Below are 13,111 nucleotides of genomic sequence, written 5' to 3' on the forward strand. Positions count from 1 at the left end.
TAAGTGATGTAATCATAAAGGATCACAATTGCTGCCCAATAATTTACTATTCCTTTCATTATCTACTGTGAATTATTTATAAAATCAAGCTGTCAACATCTTTCGTACGAAGTTAGTTCAGACATACTTCCTAAAATTTAGGCGCGCAAAATTCAAATAGTGATCAGGCAAGGATAGCTTCATTGTAATCCCTCCATGCACGAGAGAGATGTGTGACAGGAGGATGTCGTCACAGGCTCTGCTAGGGAAAGAACACGGCATGGTGGTATCTATTTATTATATGATCTAAGGAAAAGACTGACATTTACCAAAAATGATTCGAAAAATGGGGAAGACGATACTGCATGCATTTATTTTAGTTCGCTGTTTAGCGACTCTAAGGTTAAAGAAAAATGGGTCCAGTGCACAAAATGTAAAAATTGGGCTCATGAAGATTGCTCAGGGTTTAACAAAAAAATGAAAAATTTTATTTGTGATATTTGTGCCTAAAAGCCTATCAATTGTTTATATTTTTTGTTTGTATGTTATAAAAGATGTTATTTTATTTGTGATATTTGTGCCTAGAATCCTATCAATTGTTTATATTTTTTGTTTGTATTTTATAGAAGATATGTTATTGAGTTTTTATGGAATTTTGAAAAAGTATTTTATATTTTTTCAAAATTTATTGTATTTTGTACTTATTTTTATGATTTTCTATTAATATGTCCACTTTACCCAATCAGGAGGACCACTTTACCCACCCTATAGGTATAGGGGTAAAGTGGACCAAATGCACGGTTGGAATAAATTGTAAATAAGTAAGAAAATATTTAACAATTGACGTTTTTAGTTCTTTATAGTTATAGCCGAATGTTTGATGAATCAGCATAAAGCGCTAAATCATTGATATAATGCATATAAAAGTTTATATGCCCATTTTTACATATCTATGATCACTTTACCCCGCCTTCCCCTACATGTGTCTACACTCACCGGTATGAAAAACTAATATGCCTATTTTTTTATGTTGTTTCTTAACCAGCATATTAATTGAGTGCACCACCTGCACCTCACACTTTAGATGAGCTTCAGAATGTGCTTTTAAAGGATTGAGAGAATATCCAAGAAGAATAAATAAACAATTTATTTCATGGGATGCCCTGGAAAATGGCAGTAGTCTTACAGGTTCGTGGGGGAAATACCCGTTATTGACGTCCTTAAACAGTGTGTCAATGATGATTGATTTTGCTTTTTTGGAAAATTTAATTTTTTTTTTCAGCTTTGTTTGATTATTTAAATTTTTATCATTTTCTATTAAAATAACATATTTTTTAGTTCTTTTGCTTTAATTATAAATATCTTCATCCAAGTCTTGAGACAATTTTAGGAATTTCTCAGGTTCCTGATCTTTTAGCGCCACTGAAAGAGCATGAAATTTTGCGTAGGCCCCATATCAATAACTTCTCTCGACAACAGTTTGTCTTGAGGCCACAAGTCATACCCCACACCTTTTAGATTATCTAACACAATGACATACTGGAATCCATCACTGTAAAAACCATAGCACCTAGAGAAATTGTCGAAAGGTTTTTCAATGTGTTTTTTTTCCTGAAATTGTTTGAATAGTGGAAACACATTTTGGTACAAATAAACTTCTCTATAAAATGCTTTTCTAAATGCAAAAACACTTCCCGTTGGACTGTAAACAGATTTGGTACATTTTAAAACAAGATCGTATTCTTTGTTTTTACCTTTTTTGTCAGTTCCTTTAACAGATACGAAAATTAAATCTACATGTCCATTTTCTTGTTCGCAGTTTTCAGTTATTGTAACTACATATATTATTGTAATTATCTATATTTATAGCGGCATTGTAATTGTTTACTTTAACGACCGCTTTAAAATTTTGCTGTTATAAAAACAATAATATGAACATTTGAACTTGTTCATATTTAGTTTTCAAACACAATCACTACAAGAGTTTTCCGCGCTTCTCGTTAGATAAAAGTTAGAGACTCAGCACCTCTAAATTTTGTTAAATTCTTTACTGGAATTAATTGGATTAAAATTTTTTGGTTAGTACAAAATTATCATTAAATTTAAAATTAGTTAATTAAAATGAAAATATCGGAAATTGTACACATATTTTTTTAATTTATTATTTTAGGTGGGTAAAACCACTAAACTAAATCGTGTTCTACAGCACATTTTACAAGATAACGCATCCTTTTCTTAAAACCCTCTGCGTCTTTAATTTTAACTGCCATAGACTTCGTAATGTCGTACCCATCTTCAGCCGCTTGAACAAAATCAGGAACTTCTGCACCGTCAGTTAACGCAAATTTATGTATTAAATTAGTAAAACAAACACCAAATTTACTATATTCCTTCCACTCTGTTAAAAACTGTTCAAATGGATACAACTCATTCGTATCACTTCCCAGTTTCTGTAAGTGACTAGCTAAACTTGAATAATACACTTTTAATATAACGTCGATATCATCGACGTCTTCTTCTGACAAACACGCAAAAAGAAAATACGACACATCTATGACTGGCGAAGCAACTTTTATCAGTTGCCAGTCTAATATTGCGAAAGTTTGTGGTTCATCGTTCTGTAATGAAAATAGTTTAAATATTAATGTGCTTTAGTTACTTCCGTACTTACAACATGTAAATGCATAAAATTGTTTATCCAACAGTCACCATGTATTACGACACCTTCGCTTTTTTCAAGACTTTTCAAAAAAGGTCGCACTTTGGGTTTCAATTCTTTCCATTTTAGAAGAATATTTTCGTCGAGTTCATCCTGCAAAAGTTCATATAATTCATCCACCAAATCTTCTTGTGTAGTTATTGTGTCTGTGTATTCATACAACTTTGCCATAAAATCATCACACTTCTCCACAAGTTGCTGAAACTTTTCAGGATTCTGGTGTTTCAGAGCAATAGAAATGGCATGAAATTTACCATACTCTTGAATGATCATCTCTACGTGTCGCCTCGTCAAAGGCTTTTTCTTATCCCACAGTGTATATCCTTTATCTTTCAAATTTTCAAAAACGATGACTTCTAAATCAGCGCCAACAAAAGTTCCGTAGCATTTTGGTACTTTATCAAACGGATCTTTCACACCCCGGTCTTTTTGAAATTGCAGAAAATATGGAAAAATTGTCTCATAGAAAAGAATTTCGTTCCGGAAGGCACAGTTTACTGGAAATTTGCTTCTGAAGGCTTTACTTCGTTTACCACATTTGATAACTAGGTTGTATTTTTTGTCAATTTTGTCTTTTGTTGTTCCATTTGCTTCCACAAAAAATATATCTCCGACGTATCCGGTGCCGGCTTCTGTATTTCCTTCGACTTTAAGTGATAGGTTGTCGAGATTTTCGCTTTTCAAAATAACTTCGAGCCATGATTTTATGTCGTTTTCTGTTGTGACTTTAGCAGACATACTTTATTAAGTAGATAAATACTTTACGTTTGAACACAAAAACTGCATTAAGTTCAATTATTTTATTATACTAAGTACTATATTTGAGATAGGATGACATAAAAGATAATTATAGTTTATGTGATAATGTTATCAATTGTGTAATATTAGTTCTCTTCATTTTAGATAAGCACACTCTTCCATTTTTAAGACAAAGTAACTTTTGGATTATTGCACAATAGAACGTAACATGATAAACAGATTACGTCTCATTTTTTCTCTAATTATTTGATAATTGATAACTGTTCAAGGTTTCTTAATTAATAATGCGCTCCTAAACTCGTACTGTCAAACAAATACAGCTTCGAAAAATTATACAATTTGACTTTGTGAATTTTATTATTATTATTATTGTTTTTTTGGATTATGACTTCTATGAATTAAAATTAATATATGCGTGGATATTTAAAGTACAACTAAAGAAGTATCACATGCATAGTTTCTAGTGAGTTTTTCCTTACAAATTTTTTTTATTAAGCCATCAACATGTTAGCAAGGAAACGTAGATCAGTTTGAAGGGATGCAGTGTAATACTATTAATAACAGTACCTACTGTATCTTCAAATTTTCCGGGAAATGCGATGAACAATAAACATGTCGCCTCATTCATTAAAGTTTTTCACCATATATAAGCAATTCTAAAAACTATGAATGCATTGGTAAAACCACAACTATAAACTTTTATTTTATTTAGAAACATTTTGACATAACGTCATCCACCTTTTTCGGGGGAGGATAAACGAATCAATTTTGATTAATAATTTACTGTGTAAAACGTTTGCAAGATTTCAGACCATTCGGTTTTGCAATTTCAAAGTTAAATTGTAAAATGTTTCTATACAATTTTGATATATTTCCCAAAAATTTGGATGCCTATGGTAAAAATTGAACATGGATTCATAAACTACAAGTGGAGGCGTATATTATATAAAATTTAAATAACATTTACTATTGTAAATTTTGATAACGTCATCCCATTGTTAGTGGGGAAGAACAGGCAAATTTTGATTAGCGTTTTCCCATCTAAACAATGGGTCCTATAGTTTTGAAGAATATCTGTTGAATAAAAATCGACACAGACGCTGATAAATAGCAAACGACAGACGGCAGACGGAAAGGAGAAATCTACTTTTTTCGTACTCAACGGGAATGAAACTACTTCGTTATGTTCATTGTTTTATATTTCCGTTGAAATTTTACACTGATTTTCAGAATTACATTTTTAAATTATATTATTTTCTACTGAATATTTTACAATGTACTTCATTCTTTCTTTATATTTCTTGATATTCTTGATGGGTTTTACAAAAACTTTTAAAATATCTTCTCCTTTTTCAGCTGCTGCGGTCATATCCGGAGCATCATCTTTTTCAGATAAACAAAATTTATGAATAACTGGTGTCATTAAAAGTCCAAACTTGTTATACTTTTTCCAGTCTTCTAAAAACTGTTCTTTCGGATAAAGTGATTTTGAACTTCCCAATTTTTCTAAATGATCTATCAAAAATCCGTAATAGTACTCCAGTATAGTGTCCATATCGTTGATATCGTCTTCTGACAAACAAGCAAACAAAAAGTACGACAAATCGAAAATAGGTGGCGAATGTGTCATCAGCTGCCAGTCTAGTATCGCAGCCGTAAAAGGTTTACCATTCTAATAAAAGAAATAAATAAATAAGAATCTAAATTTATTATATAAAAGTTTGTACTTTACCTTATTATAGTGCATAAAATTATTACACCAACAGTCGCCATGAGTTATCACATTCATCCCTTCCAAAGGTTCACAAGCTTTGGTAAAAAAGGGTTCCACTTGTTCGTTTAATTCGTACCATTTTTCTAAAATTCGTTCATCCAGTTCACCCTTCAACAGTTCATAAATTTCTACAATAGCGCCTCCCATGCTACTATACATCTCGGTTGAGGCTTGAAAAAACCTTTTAAGTACATCGTCCAGACCGCTCACTAGCTTTTTATAATTTTCGGGTTCTTGATCTTGCATTGCAATAGATACTGCATGCAATTTTCCATATTCTTTAACTATCAAATCAATATATGGTCTGGTTAATGGTTTTGTTTTATCCCACAGAAAGTAACCTCTGTTTTTCAAGTTTTCTAAAGCAAGCACTTCTGTGTCACCAGTGGTTAAAGTACCATAGCATTTTGGTACTTTCTCAAACGGTTCTGTAATATTTCTCTCGTGCTGAAATTTTTTGAAACTCGGAAACACAACATCGTAGAAATATATTTCACTTAAAAAAGCTTCCTTCACTGGCGATTTTTCTCTCAAAGCTTGGCTACGTTTTGAACACTTAAGAACGAGGTTGTAATTTTTTGTTTCATCTTTCGTCGTTCCACACACTTCGACGAAAAGTATGTCCCCGATATAACCATCTCCTTGTTCAGAATTTCCCAAAATTGTGAAATCCAGGTTATCTATATTCTCGTTTTTCAAGAGTGTTTCTAACCATGTTTTTATTTCGCTTCTAGTCCTTGTTGCTAACGTCATAATAGAGTTGATAACTTGCGAAAACTTTTGGTGATAAAGTTCAACTTAACTGTGGAAAGTATGTAACAAATTTACTAGTGCACTTAACGGTAAAAATGTCCAATTATTTTTTTCACAGATTAGTTAAGAACGCGTCGTATCAACAAATAAAGTTAGATAACTACTATGTACAAAAATTACATGCTTTCACTTTTATTCTTCCACTCGACACTCACAATATAAAGTTATTTGTTATTGCACAATCAATTATATTTAATTATAGTGGGACGATAACAAGATGCGTTCGTTGGAATGTCAAATATTAATAGAGTTTATTTCATTTCATATCTAACTCATATTGTTTGCCAAGGACGACAAGCGAGCGTCGCTGGTCGGTAGATATTCCTAATAAAATTTTGAAATGGCGGAACCAATTTTTGGTAGGGTACAAATATTTAGTTGCATTAGGTACTAGGTAATACTAACAATACCAATACTGTGTTGTCAGAAGTTGTTGACAATGAAACAAATTGTCTTGGATTCAATCTTTTATATACATGTGTTTGTGTTTTTTAATGACTGTGTGATTTACTGATGACACCACACCAATTACTTCACACTATAATTCTGATCATTTTACTAAGTAAGGCTCAAAAAAGTGCTGAAAATTTCTTGAATTTAAAAACAATGGTCTAAAGTTATTTGCACACAACTTCCCTCTCCCCTGATTTACATTCCAGTAAATAAAGCCTCTACAAAAAGTAAAAAAAATTGAGAATTTTATTCATTTTTTAAGACAGTCTCTATAAATCAAAATGAAGATATGTGTAGACTGCTATAGAAAGACACAAGTGCCGACAATATCAAATATATCGGAATGGGACTATTTGGCGCGGCCGACTTGGCGCGGCCAACTTGGCGCGACCGACTTGGCGCAGGCACACTTTGGCGCAAGTCATCTTGGCGCGAGCCATCTTGGCGCGAGTACGTCGGTATATAATATAAAAAAATATTTATTGTTCGTACTGTGGTTGGCAGCCTGTTATTTATGCTAAGTGTAGGCAACCAAATACACAGTTTCATTCGCAAAAATTCCAATAACTAAATGATCCACGGAGCAAGAAGTTCCACGTTTACGAGTATGTTTATAATGGGGTGCAGGGCGCGAAGCGCCCGTGTGTCCATTAAAAAGTCGACATTACCCCTCCACGCGTTGGAGACTATAAAAATTAGGTGCAACGGGTGCAATTTTTGTATAATTATATCTATTTTTCTTGGTCCGAGTTCATTCGCGCCAAGATGGCCCACGCCAAGATGGCTTGCGCCAAAGTATCCCTGCGCCAAGTTGTACAATTGTCCTAGACCGCAAATATATGTATTTGAAGAAGATAACCAACAGATAAAATTGCTGTTAGTACATGTTTAACTTCGATTGTTTATGTTTATACATAGAAAGAATGCGACGATTAAGCACGTAGCAAGCTACTTGATTTGCATAATTCTAAAATTATTAATTAAGCTACAAAATAGACCAAGACGTTCTGTATATTATTGTGTGGATAAGTAGGTATGTGTTATTATAATAACTATGATAATTCTTACTTTATTATTATTCAGTACTGGTAGGTTCAACATTGCTGTATTCTCAAATTTTCGAAAAAATGAGGGTGAATCTTGATTCGACCAATAAAAAAAATTGTAACCCATAAGTCAATCGGACCAACGACTTTCGGGGTAGTAATCCAACATTTTCACGGCACGACCACCGAGAGTTTACTTACCATCAGTCAGTGCACTGGTACAAAACATGCTGATGCAATTTGGATTTTTTTGCGAAAATCTGAATGCCTAGGGTAAAAAATCAAGACGGAGTTATAAATCACAAGTATAGAAATATGTTTTTTTTCTATAAAAGTTAAATGGAATTTATTAAAAAAAAATTGAGTGAACGTCACCAAATTGTTGATGAGGATTATTATTAGCCAAATTTTAGTCAGCGTTTTACCATCTACGCGATTTTCCTACCCTACATATGAAATTCGACAATAATCAATCAACGCAAACGACAGACAGACGGACGGAAACGAGAGACTTATTTCTTTGGGGTCATGAAACGTCGGCGAAACATGAAAATAGTCGTTCGCCTCATTTACTTTCTTACTAATGAAATTAATAAAAAACACATAATAGAACAAAAACTGCTAGCCGTAAATATACTTCGTAATTTACCAGATTTTTATATGACGGTTGACAAATTCGAAAATACAATTTTTCTATCGCCCACGTTTTTTGGTTTTCTAATAGAGCTATTAATGCACGCAAATGACGTCACAGAAGTTCGTTAATAGCGGAAATGCGTTCTTTAATAGATCTGGTGTAATTTAGATCGGTAAGATTGGTAGCAATGACGAGAAATGTCAGGTGAATGTCAGTGGCAAATCTAAACTTAAAATTTCCCACGTTTCCGGACGCGTAACTTCTTCGCAAGACATTTTAACCAATTTTAAATTACAAAAACTCGAATTGATTCGAATTACAATTGTTGTTGTGAAAATTCGAACCTCAAATATTTCGTGGTTAATGTCAGACCAACCCATCACCAACCACGACAAAAGTCCCCAGATTAAAAAAAATGCAAATTTCAATTAAATTTTGGGAAAAAACGTGTGCGTTAGAAAAAATAGTATAAATAACTCGTTCATAAGGCCATTGAGGCACTCATCCTTTATATAACTCGCGGCTTCGCCGCTCGTTCTATAAACTTGGATTCGTGCCTCAATATTTGCCTTATGAAACTCGTTCTTTAATATACTATTTGTTCACTAAAGTGCTGAGTTTTTTGTTAGATTTTTTACTCATTTTCTAATATAACCAGTCATCAAAATTGTTTGAAACAGTTGGTACTCCCCGTTTCTGCTGTCAAGTTTGTTAGCCTTATTACAGATTGGTGTAAAGTTATGTCGCAATTATTCTAGTGGCGCGACAAAGAGAAGTGCTTCAACAATTAATAGTCACCTTAAACTTAGGAAAGTTTTCTGAGAGACGTTAAGAAACGCAATCGACTATGGAGAAGTGACAAAACTAAAATTTGAAACTTTAAGTCTGTCTACTAATGTTTTTTGTAAAACAAAAAACCCAAAAAAGATGACACTGCGTTTTGAAATTTGAAACTTCAAATCTGGTAGCTAATATTTTTCAGCAACTTAATAAATGATAGGAGTATTATTCTGGTTTAGGTTTATCAACTCACCATCAATTTTGATGATTCTCTACATTCATATTTTTAAGACACTATTTTTTTGTTTGAAAGGTATCAAAAACATGAAAATTTGAAGATTTGTAATTAATTTTCATTTATGTATTAATCTTTGTGAATATCGACTTATTTACTAACAAATTGATGTAATTATTGTTACGATGCTCGGTGAATAAAATCGGCATGGGTAAAACTTAACAATTTTGTGGGGTTGATGTTGGTCAGGACTCAATAACTCTCAATCCCCAACAATTAACAATTTATTCACAAAGGTTCACACAAGAGAAAATACAAAGCAGTGTTCATGTCAGAGCGAGACTCTCAGAAGTACTAATTCTCACTAGCCCTCTCGTGGGGGGAAACGCCGCGGTCAGGTCTACATAGATGGCGCCACATCACTCCTTCCCCAGTGAGAGGGTTGCGAACACTCGAGCGATTAGAAAGTTTTTACAATTATTTATGTACAATGAGTTATAAGCATTACATTTTAGTGAAATTGGACGAAATCTTTGTAGCGCGACGGAAATCTGACGCGTCTCCCTGATCGGGCGGTCTGCTCGCTTCATGCTTGTTGGTTGGGCGCGACTGTCTCGGCGCCAGAATTGGAATCGTCACTAGGGACTTCATCTGGTGGGTTGGCGGTACGGTTGGTACTCGTGCATGGAGTGAAATCTGTCATTCTTTCGACGTATGCGGGTTTTAACCTATCAACGGATACGTTTGCAGCCCTACCCTTAATTAGCAAGGTGAAAAACTTGTCGTGGCGTTCCAGCACTTTGAAAGGACCTTCATATGGGGGCTGAAGTGGTTTCCGTATGAGATCCACTCTCACAAACACAAACTCTGATTGCTGCAAGTTGTTTGGCATATGGACGTAGGGCTTGTTGTGGTGCCGTGCTGCTGGGTATTTTAGGCACTGCATTCGGGCTTTCAACTGCTCCACGAACTGGTTTGTCAGCGGGGGCAGTGTCTGTGGGTTCGACGTTGCTGCCTCAAACATGTCGCCTGGAAGCCGGAGAGACGTACCGTAAACTAAGTCGGCTGCAGATGTATTGATGTCTTCTTTTAGCGTTGTTCTTAGGCCTAATAAGACTAGAGGTAGGGTGTCAGTCCACTTGCTATCGTGGCACATGAGAGATGTCTTCAGTGACCGATGGAAACGTTCAACTAGACCATTACTCGGTGGGTGGTAGGCTGTGGTTTTAATGTGGTGTGTGCCTAGCATCTGTGTCAGGGATGAAAACAGTGATGACTGGAATTGGGTACCTCTATCTGTAGTTATTTTGGCTGGTGTTCCGAAACGACAAATCCATGTGTTGACAAATGCTTTAGCGCATGTTTCAGCTGTAATATCTTGAATCGGCGTTGCCTCTGGCCATCGTGTGAATCTATCAATTAGGGTTAGCAAGTACTCCTTCCCATTTGCTGAGGGTAGTGGCCCTACAATATCCAAGTGCACATGGGAAAATCTGGCATCCGGGTTTGCGAACGTGCCAACTGGTGCATGGGTGTGTTTGTGCACTTTGGCCTTCTGACATTTTAGGCATTCTCTTACCCATGTTGCTATGTTTTTCCGCATGGAGGGCCAGAAATATTTCTTCGAAATCTGTTTAGTGGAGGATTTCACTCCGGGGTGTGCTACTTGGTGGATGGTGTCGAAAATGTGTCTTCGGAACGTTTTTGGAACGTAGAGTCTGTTGCCGTGGTTGGATTCATACCAGAGTGGTTCGTCTATGACAGGTGCTGTAATGGTGATGAACGCGAACTTGCTCTGCTTTTTTAGCTCTTGCAATTCTGTGTCTTCCTTTTGTGCTTTAGCTAGTTGTGCGAGAGAGAACTCTGAACGTGTAATTGCGCTGATTCTTGATAGTGCGTCGGCTGGAATATTGTTCGAGCCGTGAATGTGTCTGATATCGGTGGTGAACTGTGAGATTAAGTCCAGGTGTCGACACTGTCTAGGCGAGCATTTTTCAGGTTTTTGTTGGAAGGCGTACGTGAGTGGTTTGTGATCGGTATAGATTACAAAGTGTCTACCTTCTAGAAAGTGTTTAAAATGTATCACGCTTTTATAGATCGCTAGGAGCTCCCTGTCATAGGCGCTGTACTTCCTTTCAGCGGCTGTCAATTTCGATGAGAAAAATGCGAGGGGCTTTTGAGACGATTCTTCCAACTGCTGTAACACTCCTCCGATGGCCTCAGCTGAAGCATCTACTGCTAAACTGAGTGGCAGTTTGGGATCGGGGAATGTTAGTGTTGTTATGTTAGCTAGATCCGACTTACATTTTTCGAAAGCTCTCTCAGCTTCCTGGTTCCAACGTAACTCGGCGTTTTTACGTGAACACCCTTGAAGAAGGTTGTTCAGGGGTGCTTGGGTATTTGCTGCGCCATTGATCCATCTGCGGTAATAGTTTAGCATTCCCAAAAACCTCTGCAAGTCTTTTGAAGTTTTTGGTTTTGGGAAAGTTCTTATTGCGCTGACTTTCTCTGGGAGCGGTTCCAGGCCTTTGTTTGAAACCTTGACGCCAAGGAATGCTAGCTCAGGTACGCCAAACTTGCATTTTCCTGGGTTGATGACTATGCCATGTTTGTGCAGACGTCGGAGCACTTCCTCCACATGTTGGACATGTTCTTGTTCTGACGTACTGGCAACAAGTATGTCGTCTATATAGGCGTAGGCGAAGTCGAGTCCGTACAATGCTTGGTCTACAAATCTCTGGAATGTTTGTCCAGCATTTTTTAACCCATATGGCATCCGCAGGAATTCGAAGAGTCCGAATGGTGTTGTGACAGCTGTCTTTGGTCTATCGCTTGGATTTACAGGTATCTGAAAATATGCGGTTAATAGGTCCAATGAGGAGAAAATTGTCTTGCCCTTTAAATTGGCGGCAAAGTCTTGGATGTGCGGCACTGGATAGCGGTCGGGGATTGTGACTGCGTTAAGACCGCGATAGTCCCCGCATAGACGCCATGTGCCATTGTTTTTGGGGACCATATGCAAAGGGCTGGCCCAAGGTGAGGAGGACGGCTGTATGATGCCATTTTCCCTCATGCGCCGAAATTCTTCTTTGGCGATTCGCAGCTTGTCAGGCGGCAGTCTTCGGGGTCTACAGTGGGCTGGGGGTCCCCGAGTTGGAATGTGGTGAACCACGTCGTGTTTCGTTTCGCGTGGTGTTGTTGTAGTTCGGGTGACCTCTGGGTACTTTTGCAGCATCTGTTTATATGTTGCACTCGCACCTTCGAAGACTGCGTGGATCCCGTGTTCGTGAGCGCGTTTCAAACACCCTTCGACCGAGAGCGATGTGCGCGAGTCACTTATTTTTTTGTTTTTTATGTCCACGCACAAGCCATAATGTTCGAGAAAATCTGCGCCGATTATTGCGTTCGTTACCTCGGCGACTATAAAGGTCCACTTGAACTCGCGGCGAAGGCCAAGATTTAGTGTGACGGTTATTTGACCAAAAACGCGGATATCCGAACCATCGGCTGACTGTAGTCGCAACGAGGTGGGTTCACGGGCGCACTTGTGTTTGAATTTGGCGGGCAGAATGCTGATATCGGCGCCTGTGTCGACGAGAAAGTGTGTCTTCGAACCTTTGTCGACGATGAACAGGCGTCGGGACGCTTGCCGGGCCACCGCAGCTGCCCTTACGTGCGGCCCTCGTGCCCGTTTTTTTTGAAAGCTGCATGGACGTGTGCACTTATTGGCTTTCTCCCCAAATTTTCGATGATACCAGCACTGCTGGTCCTCTCTGCTTCTGCTTGTTAACTGAATAATAATCGTTTCCGAAGGTAGCCTCTATTTAAACTTCTAGATGTGCGGCGATCGGGATCTTTCTGGATTATCGTTCGCGACTTCCGCTTCCAGGCTGTTCTGTAGCGATCCGCTGCTCGA

The 13,111-nt window shown here is 37.0% G+C and overlaps 2 protein-coding genes across 2 annotated transcripts; both read right to left on the reverse strand.

Moving 5' to 3' along the window:
• Nucleotides 1–2,115: 2,115 nt before the first annotated feature.
• Nucleotides 2,116–3,506, reverse strand: LOC135144746 (uncharacterized). Its single transcript, XM_064076814.1, has 2 exons — nt 2,651–3,506; nt 2,116–2,597 (listed from the first exon to the last, which is right to left on the reverse strand). Exons 1-2 carry the CDS (start codon nt 3,434–3,436, stop codon nt 2,163–2,165), a joined length of 1,221 nt encoding a protein of 406 aa, XP_063932884.1. The 5' UTR covers nt 3,437–3,506; the 3' UTR covers nt 2,116–2,162.
• Nucleotides 3,507–4,638: 1,132 nt separating this feature from the next.
• Nucleotides 4,639–6,255, reverse strand: LOC135144745 (uncharacterized). The gene is made up of 2 exons (XM_064076812.1): nt 5,190–6,255; nt 4,639–5,129 (listed from the first exon to the last, which is right to left on the reverse strand). Exons 1-2 carry the CDS (start codon nt 5,982–5,984, stop codon nt 4,698–4,700), a joined length of 1,227 nt encoding a protein of 408 aa, XP_063932882.1. The 5' UTR covers nt 5,985–6,255; the 3' UTR covers nt 4,639–4,697.
• Nucleotides 6,256–13,111: the final 6,856 nt, after the last annotated feature.

Source organism: Zophobas morio, unplaced genomic scaffold (assembly GCF_036711695.1).
Source record: "Zophobas morio isolate AGI-343-1 ecotype UQ-CSIRO unplaced genomic scaffold, CSIRO_AGI_Zmor_V1 ptg000108l, whole genome shotgun sequence".
NCBI classification, from domain to species: domain Eukaryota; kingdom Metazoa; phylum Arthropoda; class Insecta; order Coleoptera; family Tenebrionidae; genus Zophobas; species Zophobas morio.